Source organism: Rhineura floridana, chromosome 5 (genome assembly GCF_030035675.1).
Source record: "Rhineura floridana isolate rRhiFlo1 chromosome 5, rRhiFlo1.hap2, whole genome shotgun sequence".
In the NCBI taxonomy this organism is placed as follows: Eukaryota; Metazoa; Chordata; class Lepidosauria; order Squamata; family Rhineuridae; genus Rhineura; species Rhineura floridana.
Genome location: NC_084484.1, coordinates 75,261,455 through 75,285,950, shown reverse-complemented (window position 1 = coordinate 75,285,950; position 24,496 = coordinate 75,261,455). Strand labels below are relative to the sequence as shown.

The window sequence follows — 24,496 nt, the reverse complement described above, 5'->3', positions numbered from 1 at the left end:
TCCATAGGTTTAAAAATCTGACTTTACAATATAGATTATAAACTGCTGGGAGGGAGGGAGATGTATGTATCAATCAAGCAGATGTAATAAATTATAACTAGAGTTAAAAGGCAGACCTTTGGATGTAAAGCTAAATAATTGCCTTACTGTTTCTGAAAATACAATAAGTCTAACCTCCCCCTAGGCTCACACACTCTCCCTCACCTCTTCTACATTGCAGTCAAAAGAAGAGATAAGAAGGTTTCTGCTTCCATTTTAGTTTAGCCACAATTTAGTATATTAGGTGAACTGTCAGCTGTTGTTAATCTTAACTATGTTTAGTGAAAACAAGCCAGCTTGGTATATTACGGCTTCTGTGAGTAATGTGATATCATATCACTTATGTTTTCAGACTTAAGCTAGATGTCAGCCAGTTCATCATCAAAGTCAGCAATCTTCTTTTTAGTATCTTTGATGGACAGTGGGACTGTGGAGCAAAACGTGGATTAATTAATGGATTTGGAGTCCCAGACAACTGCATTCCTTCATATGTCATTCCTCTTCCCCTGCTGTGTCTCCATTTTGCATCTCTCCCTTTTCCCTTGTGCTCTTTTCTGTCAGTTGCCATGCCATTCCCCCTCTCTCCAACTCTGTTCCCATTCTGTCTTCATTGATTTGCTTGTTCACCTTTTCCCCTTCCCCCAATTATCTTGGCTACTAGCCACAATGGCCATGTTCTCCCCCCATTGTCAGAGACAATAATGGCTCTGAATGTCAGTTCCTGGGAATTACAATTGTAGAGAATGCGGTTGCACTTGGGTCTTGCTTTTGTGCTTCTCACAAGCATCTAGTAGGCTACTGTGAGAACAGGATGCTGGACTAGATGGGCCACTGGCCTGATCCAGCAGGCTCTTCTTTTGTTTTGCTTTAGCATCCTTCCCCCTTTTTTATCTCCTGCTTCCTGCTCCCAGCTGCATCTTCTCCTTGCTTATTGTTAGTTTACTACTTTTTCTGTTCCAGTTTTTGTTTTCATATTTTCTCTTCCTACTCTAAGCTGCCAGCCCCTGCTCCCCCTCATCTCATGTCTCTTTGTTCATCTCGTTCCTCCCTACTCCCCCCATGTGTCCTCCTAGGAGCTGCAGCCAGGAGCTGTGCAATGGAAACTTTCCATGCAGGCTCTGCTTCCAACATATTTTTGCAGCAAGAGACCTGGGTGACTCTCAGACGTGCGCTGCACACATGTGCAGTTGTGTTTCAGCATTTGGAGGGGAGAGTGCTTCCTTTGCATGTTAACAGAATTTTTGGTACTTCTGCAAACCTTGGAGTTCCCCTGAGGTTACAGATGTGTAAGTGGTATGGTTTTAGGGATCATATCAGTATCGGCATTCACCCCATGAAACTGGAAAATAAAGGGAGTGATATATAATGGCTGCTGTACCATCTCTCCGTGTTACAAAATCAGTTCTGGTCCTGTTATATGACCTATGAGGGAGCCTTAAGCATAACTGTATAGCAGCTATATTTGTTTTTTAGGGTCTCTTCCTATATGTGTCTATTTATGGAGAAAAATCTTGGTCTTTTATCTAGAGCTTAATATGTCAGGGTTTTCATGACAAAATGATGGGATTCTCTGCTTGTTCTGGGATACGTGCCCAGAGAATGGGGAGGATGTAGCCTTGAAAGTAGAATTGCTGTGGCTGAGATCCATAGGATTATTTCAGAGATGCCCTTACTGTTAAAAGAATATATTTTCTAACTGCTGTAGACTTAGCAGTGAAGCTTTAACAAAAAGATGAGGAGCTGTTGTGGTTATGGAAGCTGCCTTATACTGTGACAGACCACTGGTCCATCTAGCTAAGTATTGTCTACACTGACGGGCATCAGCTCTCCAGGATTTCAGGCAGGATTCTCTCCCAACCCTACCTGGAGTTGCTGAGGATTGAACCTGAAACCTGCATGCAAAGCAGATGCTCTACCATGGAGCTGTGGACCTTCCCCTAACCAACTGAGGTAAAGACTAGGCATTGTGCTCGGAAGAAAGAGCTGGTGGTTTGGTCCAGCAAAGCGGAATTTTATCTGGCCTCCATTCTGGAGGCTGCATCATTCTGTACTTATTAAGCAAATAATTATCATTTTAGTGGGATTGAGGTCTGAGTAAAATAGGCTTGTTTCTTAGAAGAAAGAAACCACCAAACAATGGGCCATAGGTTGCTCCAGCTTACCAATTATTTGCCTTTCCCCAGAAAAGCTTCACTTTGCATTTCCCAAAACAATCAGCTGATGGATGAATTGTCACATGATGGTAGTAAAAGGTTGAACAACCCTAGGAAAGGCTTTGGTAGCCTGGAGGTGACCTACGGGTCTTGTATTGCCTCCCAATAAGTCTCTTGAGATGTAATAGCTTAATTATTTGTTCTGTCATTCAATAGATATGTAAATGAAGAGAAGCTCAAATTTATTTATTTTCCTCCAGAGCATACATAGTGAGAACGTTAAGAAAATAGCAATTTAAAACAAAAAACCTTGCTGCACCTTACCCGCATACCTGGAAAAGTTCACCACCACCTTATTATTTTTATCCTTGAATGTCTGTTGAATTTACAACAAAATCAACTGGTTGAAAGAAGAGAGAAATTTGGGTAATGCTTGATCATTGTTAGATTACATTTTTCAGATGGTATTTGGAAAGTTGAAAACAACACTCTCTTAATCATGGTTAAGATCATAGGAACAGGCCACGTGCTCCCTCCGTCTTTCATGCACATCTCTCTCCCCCACTTTTCCATTCCTTGTCCATGTTAATGTAGGTGTAGCTTTTTATGCTAATTGTGTTCATCAGTGCTGAGCCAGGGGTGGTCAAACGGCTTCAGACTCTCATAGGTTTTGAAATACTTGCTCAAGCTAAGCCTAGATAACATTAACTTTGGTTAGCACTGGTATAAAAAGGGGTAACACTGATGTGGAGGGGAAGAAGGAGTAGCAGCAGCACGGTTTGAACATAATGCTAAGCCAAACCATACCCTTAGTGTAAACGAGCTATAGTGCAGGCTCCTGGAGAGAAGGTGCTTTGAGCTAAGCCATGGTTTGACTTAGTGTGTCATCCAGACTCTGGCTTGTGGCTCATATCTGTCCAGCCAGCAGCAGAATGACCAGAGGAGGAGCAAAACATCCACAGTCTCCTCTCCTGGGACCTGCATGTTTGCTCGTTCATGCTAAGCCATGGTTTGGCTTAGTACTGCATGCCAATGAGGTCAGTGTGTGCCAGTATCAACCCAATAAGTAAATGGCAATGGTAGGATTTGAATCTGGATCCACACAATTGTCCATGGTATCTGCTAGCATTCTAGGTCACATTCTATGATTGATAGCCATTATAAAAATGCAACCTTTAAACACTGATGGAGTGGCAAGTATACCTTGCACTGTTACAGCTTTACATGGTCTAATATAGGTGTCTATCTGCTTAAATCCTTCTATTTATTTTAAGGCATTCTGTTTTTTTGTATCTAAGGTTGGACAGCATTTATTTACACACTCTCTGGCAATATATATGTTGGTAAGTTGCTTGTTGAATCCTCACTATTTATATGACTGGAAAGTTGCTTTTGTTTCTGAAAAGTATTTTTCAAAAGCTGCTATGATCTGTTTTTTTGGGGGGATGGTATTAAGACTGTTTTAAATGTGAGACAGGCAATGACTTTTAGTGCATTTGTTTACTTTGTAAAAATGCTGCATGAAAGATTAGCTGATGGCTTCCTATTGGTTTCTGATGCTAGGGTTGCTCTATAAAGCCAATTGTGGTCTCTGCAAAGCATTTCAGAGGGATTGGCATTCTGCCTATGAGACCACCCATTTGTAACAAATCTGCAGATGACCTCTTGATGGGTTCTTGTGGTGCAACTGAGCCTTCTCAGTTGTGACATGCGGGGCTTATCCACACGGCGATTTACTGTGTCTAGCGCTACTTGCCTCCCCTTCTAATTTGCATGGTTCACATGACTTTACTGGCAAACAGAAGCTATCACACAGTTTCCCCCCTGTAGATCCATAATAACCCAATCCTCTGATAAACCGAAAAGTGAAGGAAAAAACATCTCCACTCTGTATCTCTAGGGCTTGCAGACGCTGTATTCTGATGCTTTTAGGTGGGTGTGTCAATCGTTCCACGCCCAGTCCCCACTCGTCCCTTCTTTCATTGCATTTCCTGTGGGATGAAGAGAAACTCTGTTTCTCTCTCCCATTCTGTAAGCTTCTTTTATGTTTCTGCAAATGGTGCCTTTATTTTCTTTTTCTCCATAACTTGTGCACAAAAGCATAAAACTGCTCAAACAAAGATTTGTATTTCATCTGTATTGTACCAGTGAAAATACAAATAATCGCACTTCCAGGTGGTTGTTTTTTTAAATGAAACTTACTGGTAGAACAAACTGAGCATGCTCAGTTGCCAGGTAAACGTGGAGTGGAAATGTTAAATTAGAGGGTGTGGTCTTTAGGAAACTGCGTGATGCTTCCCCTGAAGTGTGACTAGAAACACCATGTTTGCAGCTGGCATTGATCCCTACTGTAGATGGTGCAAACAGAAAACGGAGTTAAAAACAGCATAAAGTTATGCTCCCATGTAGATAAGCCCGTGCTGAAATCCTCGTTAATAAAACAGTTTTCTACAGAAGACCATAATGATACTAGATGTCCTGTATTTCAAAGCACACATCCTTCTAGAGAAATCCATAAAACACCCCTTACTGAACAATCCTATGCATCCCTACTTAGAAGTAAGACCCATTAAGTTCAGTGGGGCTTACTCCCACGTAAGAGGGTATAGAATAGCCATTTTAAAACTGATGAGGTTATTCTATGACCAGCCAGCTGCCTAGAAATTTTCCTGAAGGATTTAAATATTTATTTTTGTTACATAAACAATGTGAAATAGCCAGTAACTATTTGGAAATATTAACAAAATTCACCTATTAAAGAAAATGTTTTCTACTGAAAGGTCCTGCTGATGCTCAACAAAAAGTAGAACCACATCACACTGCTGTGTTGGATGATGGGGACTGTGTTCAGTTCGAAAACAAGGTATTTTTCAGCTAATCTGTTTGGTTCCAAAACATTTTGCTTTTTTGACTGAATGCTTCTGATAGGATTTAATGGTTATAAACTGGGGCAAATGGGTGAATCCCAAATAAACAGCCACAGCAGGAACACACAAACACACACACACACACACACACACACGTATGTCTTTGTTGGAATTGCTTTTTAATATGTTCTAAAACCTTTTTTTAAAGATGTTTTTAAATATGTTTAAAAAAATGTTTTTAGAGATGTTTTGTTTTAATATATTTTAAAGTCTGTTTTTATGATGTTTTAAAGTGTTTTTAGTGCTTTTGTTTGTTCTCCTGGGAGGAAGGGCGGGATATAAATCGAATAAATATATAGTTAGAAGAACTGCTGTTGAATCTGTCTTCATTCTTCTTCTGCTGAGATCTTTAAGTCCTGTGTATGTATATGTGAGGTGCAGTTGCTTGGCTGCAATTCTTAAAAATCTGTTCTTTTGTACTAGTCCATTGACTCTTGTGGAACTAGAGTAAGTAGATTGGATTTCATAGGCTTCATGTATTCTTACTCTCGGTATTTCATTTTTTCATCACACTGCTTAAATTGCAATCTGTGGTGCACTTTTAGGTGGTCTCTGTAATGGAAATGAGGTGTTCTCCAGGATACATACCGATTCAAGGTGGCCCTGAATAGTGCTGTCTTCTGTCTCAGTGATGGCTAAGCATAGTAATGATTTCTACGGCACAAACCAATTCTTTGTCAGCCTCCCTCTTCAAATAGTCAGTTCAGCTATGCTGGAGTGTAGAAGGTGTTGAGTTTTATTTTGTAACCCCTCCCGACAGCCTCTTGTGTGCTTGCTATGATATAGTAGTGTGCAGAGAACAGGAAAAACAGTATTGCAGATCACTACAAAACAGGATGAATATTGCTGACTTGGAAACTGAGCACACACAAATGTTTTGTTTCCCTGACCCCATTCATGTGTCATGGTAAGCTATAGTTTTAAACAAGCTATGACTTACTGCGAACAAGCAGCCTGGCGCTGCATGCTGCTCAGATTGCTGCCATCCCGCTTGGTGCATGCTCCTCAAACTGTGCCCACCCTGCTACTCCCCCTACCAAACTGAGAGGAAACAAACCACAGCTCTGGCTTAGCATTATATGCAAACCAGTGTTTGTGTCTTGTCTCTTTCCAAACAAGCCATGCACAGTAAGCCAATAACAATCCTTGACTTCTGCTTGTGGTTTGTTAGGAGACAAACAAACCATGAGTGCTAACACTACCAGCACTGTATTGTGTTTCTTCCCACCTTGTCACTGGGAGGAGCTATTGTGATTTGAGCAGTGTGCACCACCATGCTGCTTAGCCATCATTGGTTTCAGACTGGCTTACCATGATGTATGAACCAGGCAATTGTGTAATTCATGCTGGGGAATAAGGAGGTTGCTTTATTTTGCATTTCCATTTTTTTATCCATTTTTTGTTTGTATGCTAAAGATTTGGAAGCTGGAAAATAGGTTACAGTAGGGCCCCGCTTCCCGGCGCTCCGCTAATGCGGCGGCTTTCCTCACCTCTTTTAAAGCCGCTTTTGCGGCATTTTTGCACGACGCGCCCCATTAAAGCCAATGGGGATCCGCTTTACGGCGGGGGTCTGGAACGGAACCCGCCGTATAAGCAGGGCCCTACTGTATATTCTAGCGTGTAGGAAAGAGTGGTTTACCTTCTGAGAAGAATCATGAAAAGATACAACTGAAATTTTAAAATAATATTGATGCTTTTCTCCTGTGCTTTTCCTAGAAAAATTGAATCCGACATGATCCAAAAGTTTTGTTTATTTTTTGGTGCAGGCTACACCCTTATGTCCCAAGACAGTTTTGCAATACAGTTTTGCAAAACACGTGTCCTTAAGACAACAATAGGTTCTGTTGCAATTCTTTTCTTACAAAATATCCAGCAATTTCTCTTCATTATAGTCAGACCATATGAGCCTTTACGGAAGAGACAATGCCACTTTGACAGGGTGATGTACCTTAAATGCTACAATGTGTCATAACACAGGAGTCAGATTCTTCTGTGGATATTAAGGCATCTCTCATATCTTTAGGGGACCTACCAAAGCACGGTAAAAAAAATATTCCAGTCACTTCCTGTGGTGGGCCCTGCACAGCAGAAGCCTGTGAATCGCTTCCTGATCAGTGAAGTAGACTCTAGTACAGAAAAGCTTATGCCATAATAAACCATCATTATCAGTCGACAAGCCTATTGTGGAAAATCTTGGGCATGGAAGCATTGTCTACTTGTAGTTGGCCATTCATGAACACCAAGCAAAACATACATGTAGTAATTGCCCTCTCTGTTTACATTTTTAAATTCGCTGCATAAGATCTATAATGTTGTATTTAGATTGGATCCAAATCCCAACTTGGGCACAGGGCCTATTCTAGGCAACCTGTTTGCTTGGCATTTATATTGATTTGCTTGCACAAAGCTTACATGGAGGTTAGATCAGGGCTGTGGAGTTGGTACGCCAAACCTTCGACTCCGACTCCTCTATTTTTCTACTGTCCGACTCCGACTCCACCCAAAATTGCTTTCAGATCCACAACACTGGAAAGGGGTGTAAATGTCTTTTTAAATTGGAAGCTCTCATAGGAGCATTTTTATCACTGCCTGAATATGCGCTGATCTTGGCATCACAGCATTTGTCTTCATCTGGGTCCTGTGTCATACACTGACACACAAAATGTTTTCCATCTTGAGTTATGGTGAAATGCTCAACTACAGCTGACTTCATGGGAAGCTTCTTTGACATTTTGAATTTATATTTTAAAGAATTTGTCAATCAAAATTTATTTTGAAGCCAGAGTCGGAACATTTCTACCGACTCCTACTCCGACTCGACCCAAAATTGCTTCCGACTCCACGACTCCGACTCCACAGCCCTGGGTTAGATCACATTCAGTCATTGTTGAGCATTCATTCTGATTTTTTTGTGGGGTGGTTCCCCTCTTCAGATCACTCTCTCACTCACTCTCTCTCTCTCTCTCTCTTGCTCTCTCACTCTCTCTCTCTCGCTCTGTCTCTCTCACTCGCTCGCTCTCCCTCTCACTCGCGCTCTCTCTCTCTCGTCACTCATTCACACACACACACCCCTTGCATAGCTGGCAAGGAGGGCAGTAGACACAACCCTGCTCTTTGCTTTATCAGATGTTAATATATAAGGGCTTTGTGTACTTCTGTATTTAAAAGATTTGTGAGCAGGGGAACATTTTCTGGGGCTAAATTCTTTGTCTTTCCCTGCTGCCTTAGAGCAAGCAATGTTAATCATGTGCTTTTGGGTGCCCAAATAGAGCTATAATGTCTACTATAGGGATGGAGAACCTTTTTCAGCCTGAGGGCCTCATTTCCTCATGGGGGACCTTCTGGGGTCCACATGTTGGTGATGGGTGGGGCCAGAGGCAAAAGTGGGTAGAACTTCCAGAGCACTGGACGGGATTCTTACCCTTGTACATTAGACAACATTCCAGCAACACAAAAGTCAAAGGTTACAACCTGCATCTCTTCATTCTCCATTCAGGTAAACAGGAAGCGGTATTGCCATTCAAGGACACATTCAGCCAGGCAGAAGCACTTGAGGAAGGAATGGAGCAGGGTTGATAAGGAGGAGTGTGGCCTGGTCAGGGGATGTCCATCGATGCTGGATAGCTTCATTTGGCCCCCAGGACTGAGGTTCACACTTGCTCCTGGTTTATGTATCTAAACTCAAAATCTCAAAATGTAATTTCTGTGCTACTAGTTGATGCATCCTCTTTATTCATTTAGGATCCTGAAATAAGCCATTTTGTCTTGGTGGCTGGAGAGCCGATTAAGGAAATGGTGGTACAGCATGGTAAATATTTGTTAATCAAACCACTTCCTTTTTAAACAAATGGGGCATATAGGATATATTTTCATCTTCAATCTGAGGAGTACCTTTTTTTCTCTTCTGTTGCAAATTCCACAGCTACACATCAGTGACTTGCTCCTTTTGTCTTCCACTAGTTTTTACAGAGGATATGTGCTATTTGTAAAGCATGGTATTGGAGATGCCTTGCTATGGATCTTACATTACAATTACATTGTGATCTTGAAAAAAAACAGGCCTGGGGTTTGAGCATTCAGATTATTTCACTGCTTATATTTATCATATATATCATATTACAGCATGCATTATAGATAAGTAAATATCATTATGAAGATAGGTATATAAATATTGGAAAGTAAATAAACATTACTGGCCTCCTTGAAAAAGGACTTAAAACCACAAGGCCTTGCCATTGTTGCCAGATGTGGGTTGCCAGCATTGTACAAAGCTTCTGGAAAGCAAAATGTAAGAGGGGAGGAAGGGTTTAGGAGAGGAAAATTGAGGTTGTTACTCTCATGGCATTCTGGTATTTTGCTTACCATTGAGCCAACTGAATTAGTGCAGCACTCTCTGTCTCTATGTGCATGTGTGCATATGTGTACATACATGCACGAATATAAATGAGTGTTCATATGTTGTGTATACATCTCTCAGTTTGAGTGTATGCATACCTGTGTGCAAATACATGGTGTGTATGCTGCCCTGGGCTCCTGCTGGGAGGAAGGGCGGGATATAAATCAAATAATAAATAAATAAATGATCTCAGGGTGCACATGTGTAAAGTGTCTGAGAATGTGTGTGTGCTGTTGTTTGAGGGGAGTCCCTTGGCCTCACCTTGACCTGCAGGTCTTTGCCTGTGAATGTCTATACAGATACAGATCCCAGAGAAGACTTGTAGGCTGGATGGAAAGTGTCCCTCCCTCCCTCCTCCTGCCCTGCCCTTTCCACTATGCCAAGCTCCTACTATTTACAGCAGGGTGGCTAGCCTATCTTGATTGAAGGGCCATGTTTACTCTTGGCCAGTCCTTCAGGGGCAGTATGCCAGCTGTAGGTATGCCCACTCCAGACACATTCACACAGCTCCCTTCCTCATCAAATGGCCAATCTGATGACCATGGAGGGGGCAGTTTGCATCCCCATTAAGGTGCTGTGCTCCATGCACCCTGGCATTGCAGCATCTATTTCCTTTTTTCTGCAGTGGGATTGGAGGGGCAGAAAAAATGCTGGGGGGGGCAAATGAGAACCCCAAAGTAGTGGTTAACCACCTTTGATTTAAAGGGTTGGACATTATTCTTCTACAACCAACATGTGTGGAATCCCTAAGATTTCCCTTTAATGCGAGGGTGAATAGAATAATCTGGCACATACTAGAGAGTGAGCAACTCTGCAGTCCTTTTATGGGAAGGTAACATCTGTGCCAGTCTCTAATACAGCTAAGCCTTAGGAATGAATTTGGGAACCAAAAGGAGGGCAGGTGAAAAGAAGAAAAGGAATATAGGAAGCAGTTTGAATCCATCTACAAGAAGTCTAAAGCCCAAAGTACTAAGTATTGTTTTAAAAAATACTCTTTCAATTCAGTTTATACAATTTATATCTTAGGTCCTTTTGTGATGAATACACAGGAAGAAATTCAGCAAGCCATCAATGACTTCAGAAATGCAAGAAATGGATTTGAGAGAGCTACCACTTGGAAATCAAAGATTGGAAACAAATGACTTAGAACCAAAGCTAGCTGACTTTTTTCATAAATATTTGTTGCTGTGCACCTTGATCCTTATTGCCTTTATTAATCCGTTATTGCATTCGCTTCGCTAGTGCTGATCATGTGGGTTTGCCAGATTGAGGCCAAAGAATATATCTGATATGTCTAGAGCCAAAGTTAACTATCAGAGGAGTGTCGTAGACAGGTACATCTGCATTTTTATTTCTCTGTGGCACACAATACATGGAAATGTTTGATTTATCTGTAATAAAAAGCATTTTTATCTCAAACATAGTCTTGCATCCTTTCTCTGTAAAAGCATTGTTTTTAATAAATGAAAAGGCTGTGTCAAAGTCTTACAACACACAAATCTTCTTTTATGTTTTCTCTGTGTGTGGCTCGAGGGGGTGGTGCAAGGAGAGCACCTTTTGTAGTGTGTATACTATGTAAAACCATGTGCTGAAGTTTCATGTTTCAGGTATTACTCATTAAAATAATGGTGGCACATGTTGCATCAGTTAGTTTAGTAAATGCTGCACCATTGGTAGGGACAAAATGGGATAAGAGCCAAAATGTGAGTGTGTTTTCTGCCAGTGTCTGTATCGGATTTAAGACGCATGCTTCTGCAGGCTTCCATGAAGGCTGTGAAAAAAAGTCTCAATACAGAGTTGGATTACAGCTCTCTCTAGCTCAAAACATTGACTGTTCTACTGCCGTCTTAAAGGGAGGCTCTAACATGGAGCACCAACCCCCCCCAGCAGATTTTAACCTTTCCTGGACCACAAATGAATATTGAGTTTCTCTTTGTGTCCAGGTGGGAGGTGGATTGAGTCTTTTACAAATTGGAACCTGTATTTGCCTGATTCTGGAAACATTTTAAAACTATTTTATATTTTTATATCTAAAAAGTATTGGCAAGAAAAACATGATTGTTTAAGTGAATCCTACTTTTTTTTCTCAACTCTGCTGTTTATTTCTCATGTATACTTTTTAAGTTTACATGGGGGTGAAATTCTGGTTATGCATTTTTAAAAAAATAAACAGTTCATAGGGAAATGTATTTTGAAACTATTTCTTCTCCAGCTGTATGATATCAACGTACAACGTAGCAAAGTGTGGATATTAAGCACGAGGATGTACAAGCCGTGGACAATTGTAAACATATTCATGGTGTCTTTTCTACATCTGCTGCAAGGTTCTGAACATGGATCTGTAAAGGTAGGTGGACTTTATTATTGTCTTCATTGATAAGTGTTTTGATACTGCATGGATCTAAAAGGTATTTGGACTACAGTGACACGTTTTTGAATTCTGTCTGGGGCGGCTCTGAAGTATTGCATAAACAAACAACTTGACAGATGTAATCAAGTGGGAGAAGCTTAATGGGGCACAATCTAGCCAATTTAAACATTTTTCCGACCTGCCAATTTCCATGGAAAGATTGAGGTACATGCTGAACTAATCCACTGAAATAAAAAAGGATGCGAGTTGTTGATTTTTGGCTGAATTTTTCCTTAATTAGTACATACAAAACAGTATTTTAATGACTTGGCTGATTATGCTTTCTCTTTCTTGTAAAGGACTCCAGGTTGTATATTGGATCTTTTGTCCTGTCACTCATCTGTTTTTGCACTGTGATCCACTTTGAGAAGGATTAAGTTTGTAAATGCTGTTCCTAAACCACCTATTTGCTACTGCCCTTCCTTCTACTATTTAACCTCTAGTTCTCAGAAGTTTTTGTAGTTTCAAGACATTGTCAGATTTCCCGCTCCAATCTAGACTGAATAATTAAGGATGAATTCCTATCTGGTTTGAGAAAAGTAATTCTTTGCTGCCAGATCTGATACAGGAATTGCCTGCTAAGGTTAGTTCCTGACATTCACTTTAAAAAGATAATCTACTAGCTTCTCTTACATCTATAAATAGCTTTTTTATGAGACTTTATTATTTGAAAAAGTATCAGTCTTCATTTCCTTCATGTGTTCCATGATATTGCTAGCTTCTTTTGATATCAGTGACTTTAAGTGTCAGTAAGTCAGAAAAATGAATTTAAGATTCAACCATGGAATAAATAAATATTGGGTCAGCTAGGAAGTTGCTCGATCACCATACAGTTAAATAGGAAAACAGCCCTGGGTAGTAACTGCCAAGAGCTTATATAGCTTGAACAGTCTTTTCAATTAAAAACGAATTGGATATTTTCCGGTGAGAATCCTATTCTGTTCATATTAGAAAAAACAACTGCTGTTAGATTAGCATTTGGCTAAACCTTGAATCAGTCAGGCCCCAGGGTATTTCTGCAGCACAATGATATAATGCAAATTATATTCCAGAAGCAACATGGAGATACAGTGTAGGTCAAACTAAAAAAAGATAGTGTGATCATTATTTCATGCTACAGTAGAAGTCAATATTTTATTCTCCATTAAATTATTTCCTTTTAAATCTGTAAAATTTAAATCAGCTGTAATCCACTTGATAGTTTCTTGGGAGTAAGCTCCATTGAACTAAGTGGGACTTAATTTTGAGTATCCTAGTATAGGGATTGGGTTGTAAATTATTTCCTCATAGCAATGAGAAAAGGCTATGTTGTGCTTTCTGTCATTATTTTACACCTAGGTTCTGACATCATTATTGTATACCTAGTACCTAGTACTACTTGCTGATTTCATATAGTTTGGGCTGGATTCCAGTCAATGCAGTTCTATATATACCTGCTCAAAAGCAAGTCCCGGTGAAATTCATAGGGCTTATTCCCAGGTCAGTTTTAGCCTATGACTATTGTGCTATGAAATATTTTGATTGGCAGGTTATCCTAAAATTCAGTGAAGCCAAACAGCTCCTCTCTAATAGAGTGCTATGAGCAGTGTATTTATTCTGTATAAAGTAGATTGCTGGACTGTGCTGGTTTTAAAATATTTTTGCTGGATATCTTTATCCTATGGAGAAGAGTCCCAACTTAAATTATGTTCTTTCTGTAGTGCAAGTACCTTGGAGCACCTGTGTGCAGGGTTCCCTTGAAGAATATAAGAGTCCTGTCTGGGTCAGATCAAAGGCTCATCTCATCCAGCATTCTGGTCTCCCTTTAGTGGGCTTATATTAAAATTTCACTACAGGTTATGGCAAATAATGTTGGGTGGGTTTTTTTCTACATCATATTATAAGAGAAGAGTGGCTGTGTGTGTATGTTTCCTCCCCCCAGAAGAATGACTGCAACTTGCCTAGCATGGGCTTGCTCACAATATTGTGTCAAGCTGAAGCATGCATTGATCAAGACAAAGGCAAAGGATTTGCCTCTGTGTGCCTACAGGCAGTAGCGTGTGAGGCATTTGGACCAGCGGGTCTGGGGTTTAAATATAGTTCAGCATAGCATACCCTATTCAGTTCAACTGAACCAGAGTGCCTATGTAGTTGATCTCTATATTCCTCTAGCCACCAATTTTGGCCCAAATACTGCACTTGGCATCATCCCGCAACACACACCACTGACAAATGGCCGGGCACTGTGCTTACCAGGGGAGAATAGGAACAATTGTTGTGGCAATGCCCATAACCTGTAAAGAGAACTACTCTGGTTTGGCCCAGCTCAGCCAGAGCTCCTCCCACGTGCTTAGACCAATAGACTGAGACCACAGAGGAAGTTTTGGGAAACATGCAGAGAAGAGAGCTTGGACAGAAGGCCCAATGTATCTCTTGTTAGGTAGGCACAGCAGCCAGCAGATACTGCAGGTGGGGCAGGAAGTGGGAATGTAATCACCTCCAGGAAACTGTAAGACAAGGCAAAAGGGGAAAGGAGACAGAAACATCTAGCTGTGCGAGTAAGTGGAACCAACCCTCAAAACCTCACTGGACCTGCATTGTGAGAAGTCAGGAAAGGCCCACAGTCAGCACTACAGGGGTGTGCTTTGAGACACTACAAATCCTATTTAGTCCATAGTATCCTAACATAAGAAGCCCATGACATCAGTGATGTGTGCAGTATGATAGCCAGTGCCATTGAAAACTGCTTATACTATGCATGGTGAGTGTTCTACGCATAACTGTAATATTGGCAAGGGGCTTGCTATATGAGTTGATCAATTGCAGGGAAAGCATCCATGGTTGCCTCTCATCGGATGGCACAGTCAGAGGGTTGCATGTAACAGCATTGTACAGATTGTGCCTTCCATTCAATTGAGCCTGTCTGGTTGAGACAAGTTACAAAATACTTCTGATACTTAAGTATGTTGTGCCATAGGTGTGTAATGGCTTTACTCCAATAACAGTTGTCTCTCTGCCTGGAACATCTGTGACGGAATATTTTAGGCCCATCAGTCCTTGCAGTGTATTTGTCATGGGTTTACCAAGGAACAAATGTGAAAAGTTCAAACTTTTTAAAATGTTCTGTCTTCTTCTTACTTGGCTCATTAAGGGGTTTTCTAAACAGCAAAGAACAGGAGAAGTGAGGCACATGCACAGTAATTAACATACACAGCACAACTTCCACTTCCGCTTGGTTTTTGGAAAGAATGGGTGTGATATTCAACTAACTTGTCTCATCAGGACAAGGATTACCACTAGTGCAACAGACCTCCCCTCTCTCCTCCCCCTTTGTGTGCCCACGTCTGCCCCATATCTGCTCCGTAGGATTGAGGGAATCACTACATCAGATTTAGGGGTGAACAGGTGGAGGGGAAGAGGGGGAGTCTCATTGCACTAGCAGTAATCCTTGCACTGAATGGACCTGGACTTGGTGCTATGTCACATGCAACCCTTGTTTTATAGTAGAGATCTAAGGAATAGTATAGAGTGGATCTTTGTAGAGGTGCTTCAATTGAAACCCAGTTCAAACCTTTAAGGGTGACATGTTACTGGAATCTACAAGCTCAGCATATCTTGTGTGAATCACTTGTCCGTGCACACATTACATCTCTCTTAGTGTGTTTAGATGTGTGAGAGAAGGCCATGCTAGTTGCTTTCTCCCTGACATGTTCACACAGGTATGTGCAGGGAGATTTTGATGCTGCAGATGATCTCCTTATGCAATCTGTTGGTACCCATGTGTTGCATCTATTTGAGGCATTACTGTTCAGCACGTTAATTTTTTCTAGCCCTGTGTTGAGCCTAGGGTTTTCAGGTAAGAGGACAGACCCTAGGAGCTTAAAGGTATAACCTACTGAAGCAAGGGATGGAGCCTGGCATTGCTAGTTGATGGCTGGTATTATTTATAAAGGCACCTCCACTCTGTCAGTGTACTGAAAAATTTAGGCATGTGCAGTTAGTGGATTAAAAGACTCTGTCCAACAAACTCACTTTTTAGAAGAAACAGACTGTTTTAGCTAGGAAAGTGATGGGGAAATGGATTCAAAAGTGTGGATGAATGAATGATTAACGGGAGGACTTATAAATACTCCGCAAGCAAATCAGGATTAAATCATTGCTTTATAACCTCCCTGCAAACAAATCAAAAGGAATGCTCAATAAAGACCAGATATAACATAACTTCCACATAAACTTTGTGCAAGCAAATCAGGATGAATGCTCAATAAACAGATCATCTGGATGAATCCTAACCAATGATGGGCAAGCTAAGCGCACTTTCATATGGGCTGAGCAGTTACAAATTTCTTGGTAAATGTTGGCAAAACTCACCTGTTTTCCTATATTATCCTGGTTCATAATGTTAGAATGGGTCCACATCCGATACACTATTACCGTATTGCCTCCTGGGAATTATAGTTCATACGGCAGCAACCTGCTTAGAAATTCAACCCCCCACATTCCTAAACATAGACACATTTGGGGGGAAAGAGTGGTTTTGATGTGAATGGAAACAGCAAACACATAAAACTAAAACACAGAGGCCTCCAGCTTGTCTGTTATCCAGCCACTGCCCCAACCTGCTTAGCTTCCCTAAGAACGCTACATGATGTGCCTTCAGACTATAGCCCTGGCCTGAATTAGCCTAAATAGAAAAGATAATCGCCAAGTAATGAAAAAGGCTGCTTTTTCTGGACATAAAATTTCAAAGCAGCCAATAAGTAAAGGGTTTAAGTGCTCATGTGCAAGCACTGACAGAGCAGCTGGCTTTAGGAGCCTGGCTTGCTGGGTGCTGCCCATGCATGCACAGAATCTAGTGTTAATGCCTTAACCAGTTTTGGAAGAAACTCCATTCAATTTGTAATTCAGATGAGCATTTTGAACTGGATTAAACTAGATTAATTACAAATTTCAACATCATCGCTATAATGTATCGCTAAAGCAGGGTTATTCTTTCCTAGAGTTCCTTAATACATAGGTAATGCATAGGTATAATAAATATCTTGTCATTCCCACAGGAAGAGACAGGAAGCCACCAAGACTGGAAGAACTTGCTCTCTTTAGAAAAAGGGTGGGGAACTGCCAGCCTGCAGGCCAGTCTTGGCCCACCAGGAGTCCAATTGGGCCCTAAAGGCCTTTTCCCCCAAACCACACTCGCATAAGCTGACATCACAGCCTTAGAGAGTTTGGCAGTGATGTTTGAAGCAGTCTCTCCCCGATGGTGCAGTCCCTGTCAGAGCCTATGTTTACAATCACTATGATGTCATGAGATTACAATTTTATTATGTACGTGTTTGATTTTATTTTTGTAAGCCTCCCTGAGTGTCCTATTACAGGATAGAAGGGCGGGATAGAAATATTTTAAATAAATAAATAAAATAGAGGTATGGAGTGGAGACTTTTTTCCTTCCTTTTTTGGATTATCAGAGGATTGGATTAGTATGGATTTACGGGAGGGAAACTGTGTGATAGCTTCTGTTTGCCAGTAATGTCATGTGAACCATTCAAATTAAAAGGGGGTACAAGTAGCACCAGACACACAATAAAACCCTGTGTAGATGAGCCCAGTATTTCCTCTTCAGCTCTTACATTTGTATGAAGATGAGAAGGATAGAGAGTTTGGACAGCCCCTCTCATGCATTAAAAGCATGTGTGAGGGCTGTGAGGCCATGTGGGCCCTCCCCACACTGCTCCACTACTAGCTGCACCTTCAGCAATTGTGAGAAGGGGGGTCCTAACCATAAGCAGGTAGAATGTCCTGGGGATTGGTCCAGGATCTCTTGCACATGGCAATTCTACCCGTGTATGTCTCTATTTACATAGTGTTGAGCCCCAGTTACCCAGGCGCATCAGGAAGAGTGGGCAGAGGAGGATGAGAGTTTTGAGGGAGGGGGGAGCGCTGGCAGCCCTCCAGTTTCCCTGGACAATCCCCTGGGTGACCTAGATCCTGCTCCACCTGAAGGCGCCTTGACACCTGCAGGCGCTCCACCAGAGTCGTTGGGGAGCAATCTCTCGTGTGCACCAACTCCACCTTCCCAGGACTCCCTGCCTGCACCTTCAAATGTTTCCCTGCCAACTTGCTCCCCGCCTCCTGAAGTCGAACTGGCACCTAGCAAGCCTTTACTGTCAGATGAGCAGTCGGAGGCATGCCCCCCCCTTTGCCCCTTGCGAGATGACGTGAGAAGCAGGACAGTCGGAGGGTGGAACCACGCAGGAGTCAGAGATTATGGGCGAAGACCTTCCCTACTTAAGGCAGCGCCTCCCTGGTTGTGGTGCTGAGTCAACTTACTCCACACGCCGCAGAGAATGCTTAGTTAGCATAGTTAGCATCAGTAGTGAGCCAGCCTAGTCAGGTCTATGAAACGCACTGCTCTTGATGTAACCGTGACTAATAAAGCAAGAATCATTGTCAGTCTCGTCTCTGTCTCCTGTGTTGGGCTCTGGGCAGGACACATAGGGCCCCTTCTCACGAACACCAAAAGCAGTGGGGGTGGACAAGCCCATGTAGCCCCACATCCCACCCACACATGCTTTTAAGACATGAAGGACTCATCTGAACCCCTTTCAGTTTTTAAAACTTAGTTTTCAATCTAACAAACATTAATGGGCATTAAAAGATGAAACAAAACAATGTCATACGTGGCATAGACATTTTCTCCCACTATGAGGCAGTAGTCCTCCATTAAGCTGAGTAAGAGAACACTGGTAAGTTGCCATTGCCATAGAAATGCAAGTATCAGAACCTCTTCATAGTTGAGCTCACATGGACTCCTGGAACCCCTCTGGCTCATTAATCTGAGATTTCCATGTGATGTAATAATCTGCTTGAAGTCTCAGCCTCCCTTCTACTATGCTTTAGGCGCCATTGCTTCAAACACATAAGAGTGCGAGAGGGGGCAAGGCTAAGGAGCTGTTTTTGTTTCTAACTGCATGGGGTGGCTCTATAAACAAAGCCTGTTTGGGTAGAATTCAGGAAATTTATAGAATAGTAGAGTTGGAAGGGGCTCATAACGCCATTGAGTTCAACCGCCAGCATGATGCAGGAATCCAACTTAAAGCATACCTGACAGGTGGCTGTCCAGCTTTTGCTAGAATGTCTCCAGTGTTGGAGAGCCCACCACTTCCCTAAGTAACTATATTGGTCCTAGACAGGAGTTCAGAGCCTAAGCCAGTGCTCGAGTTTTATTTACCAAAGCCGGGACTTTTGTGGCAAATCTCCAGGAATTGGTCCCAGACTACTTGAGGAAGTTACATAAGAAAGGACCCTGTGAACATGTGCACCAAGCAAGGAGAAGCAGGGTTGTTTGTTGAGAGCTTCTTATCTTCTAGGCAGCTTTTCCAGAGGGAGGCACAAGGAGAGGTTTGGCAAAGCCTGGTCTGAGGAGGATGTGGTACAGAAGAAGATTTCTCAAAGATGTTTTGTCTGCCCTAGGGAAGAAGGAAGCTATGCACTTTCAGAGATCTGCATCTGACTTCCAGCTTTGCATAGTGAGGTGGTCACCTATGAAGCCCTGTTCCAGCCGAGTAAATAACCAGACCACCCCAGCACAATCCAACTGATTAACTGTGGGGATATTCTCATCTTTCATGCCTGCTTAGTTAGTAACACCTGAGAGAGGAAAGCCCTTTTTTCATTTAATACAGCAATTAGAAACAAAGCCTGCCCAATGCTCCAAGGCTGCTGCAAATAATCTTTTGTGACATCTGCTGTGAATATTTATTTCTTTAGGAGTTAAACTTTTTGTAAAGTACACATGTTGTCAATAGGGATATTTATTGGCTTTATAACCCCATTGCTTCTCTTGATTCACTGTGACTAAAAGTCATGATGAGCAACAATTTCTATATAAGATCGATGCGATCACAATATTCTGCAAAATTAATCCTTGCCATTGTCCAGTGAGTCCTGAAAGAGAGCTGCCTTTTCAGGTTTTTATCTTGCATCAGGTTTTTAAAATAGCAAAAGCAGATTAGAAAAGCAAACACAATTAATATTAACGACAACACTACAGCTATCCTTGACACGCTTCCTTATTACTTTTTTTTTGAGCGGGTAGGAGTAAAGGGAACTAGGAGAGCTTTATCCATCCTGTGCCATTTTCCTTCATGAAAATGAGTAGAAAGAGATGTCCTCCCTTTCTGCACTTCAAAGTTCAAAGGAAAGATACTTGCATATTTGACTTGGTTTTCAGTGATGTGGCAAGCTGTTACGATAAACCAAATAAACATCAGAGAGTAATCCCAAGACACAGTAGCTAAGGAAACATGAGTAGCTGTCAGCTATTACATATCATATCTTGAAAAGAGAGTGATATTTACCATTAGGACTGGAGCTACCAGCAAGGGTTTTGTTTTCTTCTTGGATTGACATTTTGATACTGCTTCTTCATAAATATTTTCCACATCCAATAGTATGGCATTGCATATACTCTGTGTGTATGCTAGCCAGGTCAAGGAGCTTCCAGTTCCTGGGTTTCTTGAATGCTTGCAGTTAAAAAGTATGCAGAAAAATAAATAAATAAGTAGGAGGCGATTTGTGAGGATCCTTGTAAGGATTTTACCTGTGGTAGCAAGAAGAGAGATACCTCGATAGTTCCCACAATCTGTTCTATCACCTCATCCAGATTTTTTCAATGAGTTTATGAAGTTGTTGTGTAATTTCAGGCCCACCTTCTTTAAAGACTTCATCAGGAATCCAATCAGGTCCACTTGCTTTGTTATTCTTCATTTGATTAATGGCTTTACTGACTTCATCCAAATTAGAGGATACTGTAAGCTTGTCTCTAGTTTGTTGTGGATTTTGCAAGACCTCACCAGCCACAATAGAGTTACCATTAAGCAGGTTGTGGTAATGCTCTTTCCAGCACAGTGCAATAGACTCTTTATCCTTAAGAAGTTTGGTATCATCCACTGAACGTAAGGGATTTCTACCATAATTTGTTGGTCCATAGATGGCCTTTGTGGCATTAAAAAAGCTCCCTGCATCAGGAGCAAAGTGCTGGATTTCTTGAGCTTCCTTTATCCACCAGGCATTCTTAAGTTCTCTAGCTCTTCTTTGGACCTCAGCCTTTGCACTGGCATAGATTTTTTTCTTAGCAGCACAGTTAATGTTTTTCTGCCATATCTGGAAGGCTTTCCTTTTCTTGTCAATATGTTCAATCTCACTATCATTCTCATCAAACCAATCCTGATGTTTCGTAGTTTGGTATCCAATAGTTTGCTCACATGCTGCAAAAATGGATGTCTTCAGTTTAATCCAGTGTTCCTCTCCTTTTGCTTTTGCTTTCCTTCTCTCTTTAACCATTTTAAGAGTTTCTTCAGTCATCCATTGAGGTCTTTCTCTCTTTTTAACTAGAGGTATTGTCTTTTTGCATTCTTCCCTGATCATGTCTCTGACTTCACTCCATAGTTCTTCTGGTTCTCTGTCAACTAAGTTTAAAGCCTCAAATCTGTTCCTTATTTGATCTTTATATTCTTCGGGGATGTTATTTAAATTGTATTTTGGCATTATGATTGCTTTGTTCTTCTTCTTTAGCTGTACTCTCATTTTCAGTATTACCTGTTTGTGATCTGTACCGCAGTCTGCTCCTGGTCTTGTTTTCACAGAAAGTATGGAACTTCTCCATCTTCTGTTACCAATTATATAACCAGGTGAAGTTGCCCCCACCATGTTATTCCTAGCCCTGGTACCAAAGTTTCTTTTAAAGAAGTAACATCTAGGAGCCCATCTACTTTGTTAACTGAGATATTACTGTATATTATTTCACAAGAACTTTGGATTGGTTTGCCTTTGAATGTCATTTTACCTGATTGGCACTTCCTAAAAGAGTACATGAACCCAAATGCAGCTATGCTTTGAAATTCTCACTTAAAAGAAAATCTGACCACCATTCCCGAGCATGTTCACAGCAAAGTGGTTTATGTCAGAGTTAAGATGTTACCTTGGATCATTCTGTACCAAAAATGGAATGTAAGAAACACAAAACTATTAGACTGTCTAGTTCTTATTTCTGTAAGATCAAAATAATATTACTTAAAATAAAAATGATTGTTTAGGGTTTATTTTTAGGTTAGTATCCAGAATTCATATTCAGCAATGTGGCAATGTCAAATGCCTGGGCTGCAAACTTATTTGCTGGGATCTTCAGAAACAGCTTGTAATTGTAGAATGTAATGTTTTTACAGGAAGGAAATTCAATGCTCAGGTTTCTCCTAGAAGTACTTTGAGACTATATATGTCAGAAAGAAACAAACAGAAAGAGAGCGAGAGAAGGGATAACTGAGGCATCCGTAAGGAAATATCACTTCACCAGCCATTACCAGAGATGTGTGTTGATTTGCAGCCATCCTCACAATTTGAGGATTTTATTTGCTGTGTGGCTTGGATTTTTGGTTTATACCACGTGAAGAAATTAATTGAAAATACTCCTTCTCCTGGCATGAGTGCTCACAGTCTGAGCTTTGTTTACTGAAGTGCACGGTGTCCATGTCAGTGTAACATGTTTGGGGCCATCCTTGATATTACTTACACATCAAGTTAGCTAGAAACGCTAGTTTTAGATAAAAAGGGGATTGGTCAGACATTGTTTAATGTTTTATGTGGCCACTGTAAGTCACTTCATGATTCTGTTGACCAACTTTTTTTATCTTAAGGCACTTCTTGGCAAGCTATGGGAGTTCTTATTTATTTTTTATAATGAGTAATGCTTAGTCAAATTTGAAGAAGGATGGAGTTCTGACATTTTGCATCATTTATTCATAATCGGCACAGTGGAGAGCCTGGCTGGGAGTCCAGAGTCTGTGAGTTCAAATCCCCGCTGGTGTCTCCTGGGTGTCAAGGGGCCTTGAACCCATTGTTTAGGAGGCAGACCATTTTTTCTGGGAAATGTCCAGAGCATAGCATTGGGAGAGTTCTCTTTGGCCCCCTGGTGTTTGCACTAAGCAGTGCCACAGGGCACCATTTTGTCCCCCATACTAGTCAGTATCTATATGAAGCCACTGGGAGCAGCCATTAGGAGTTTTGGAGCCTGCCAATATTTCAGCATTACATCTGAGTCAGGAGACACTGTGCAAGGCCTGGACCGTGCCTGAATGCAGTGGTGGACTGGATGTGGGCCAACAAGCTGAGTTTAAACCCTAGAAAGACTGAGGCCTCATGAGTGGGTGGTTCTTGTGTCAAGGAGATAGGTCAATTTCCTATTCTGGACAGGGTTGTACTCTATCTGAAGGAGCAGGTTTGCAGCTTGGACCTATTGCTTGATCCATCTTTATCACTAGAGGCCCGTGTGGCCTCTGTGGCTAGGAGAGCCTTCTACCAGCTTTGTCTGGTATGCCAACTGTGACCATTACTAAACTAGGTTAGCCTGACCACAGTGGTTCACGGTGGTAACTTCAAGACACAACTACTGTAACATGCTTTATGTGGGGCTGCCCTTGCATCTGGTCCGGAAGCTGCAGCTGGCAGAATGCAGTGGCCAGACTGCTCACAGGGGTGTGCTATTGGGAACATGTTACTCTGCTACTGAGAGAACGGTACTGGTTGCCAATCTGCTACCAAGCCACCATCAAGGTTCTGGTATTAATTCACAAAGCCCTAAATAACTGAGGCCCAAAGTATTGTAAGCGCTGCCTGATTCCATATGCTCCACCTCAATCATTAAGGTCCCACATGCCCCTGGGGTTCAGTTGGCCTTTATCAGGGCCAAACATTTAGTGTGGCTGCACCTCCCCTGTGGAACTCCTTGCCACTAGAGGTCTGACATGAGTGATCCTTGCTTGTTTTTAGATGTCTTCTAAAAACTGTGTTATTCAGACAGGCTGTTCACATCTGAGATTCTTTGCCAACTAGCTCTTACTGATGTGTTAGATGTTTTTACAGGACACAAGCCACACCGTCCAAAATGGTGAATTGGTACCTGAATAAGGTTGAATGTTATTTCATTTTATTTTTTTTGCAATATCTATACATCAATAGTTGGAAAATAGGTGGTGACCTTGCAATTATTACTATCTTATGTGTTATTTAAGATGTTGAATTTGGTGCCCAGTTCCTAGTTCCTTTTTTAATAAATTGCTGCATAAATAGCCTAGATAGTTTATTTGGCACTACACCACAGAATATGATGTCCAATGTCACACAGATTCATCACCAGGAAACTCTCCCTTTCAAGATGCATCATCATTCCATGGGGCAAAAGCTGTTTTTGCGCAAAGCACATCAATGTGCAATGACTGCAGTTGTGAATAAGGGAACTGTAGCGGTGCACCCAAAATAAGAAATTTGTTGTTGTTATGTGCCTTCAAGTGGATTTCAACTTATGGCAACCCTATGAATCAGTGACCTCCAATAGCATCTGTTATAAACCACCCTATTGAGATCTTGTAAGTTCAGGTCTATGGCTTCCTTAATGGAATCAATCCATCTCTTGTTTGGCCTTCCTCTTTTCCTACTCCCTTCTGTTTTCCCCAGCATTATTTTATTTTCTAGTGAATCATGTCATCTTATTATGTGTCCAAAGTATGATAACCTCAGTTTCATCATTTTAGCTTCTAG

General features: G+C 41.4%; 2 protein-coding genes across 8 annotated transcripts in view; both read left to right on the top strand.

Moving 5' to 3' along the window:
* The window catches only part of PIR (pirin), a 43,048-nt gene extending 32,114 nt beyond the window's left edge, over positions 1-10,934 (top strand). For 6 of the 7 annotated variants that reach the window (XM_061627179.1, XM_061627178.1, XM_061627175.1 and 3 more), the window contains exons 7-10: positions 3,491-3,535; positions 4,973-5,055; positions 8,861-8,927; positions 10,542-10,934. In XM_061627179.1, coding sequence (XP_061483163.1) covers positions 3,491-3,535; positions 4,973-5,055; positions 8,861-8,927; positions 10,542-10,657 — 311 coding nt within the window. In that variant the 3' untranslated portion in view covers positions 10,658-10,934. Of the gene's footprint in view, positions 1-3,490; positions 3,536-4,972; positions 5,056-8,615; positions 8,768-8,860; positions 8,928-10,541 lie in introns of all 7 variants that reach the window. The other variant, XR_009762757.1, reaches the window with a different exon arrangement.
* A 333-nt stretch (positions 10,935-11,267) lies between these two features.
* The window catches only part of VEGFD (vascular endothelial growth factor D), a 34,444-nt gene continuing 21,215 nt past the window's right edge, over positions 11,268-24,496 (top strand). Inside the window, exon 1 of the mRNA XM_061629429.1 lies at positions 11,268-11,862. Within this exon, the coding sequence (XP_061485413.1) occupies positions 11,779-11,862 (84 nt within the window). The 5' untranslated portion in view covers positions 11,268-11,778. The remainder of the gene's footprint in view (positions 11,863-24,496) is intronic.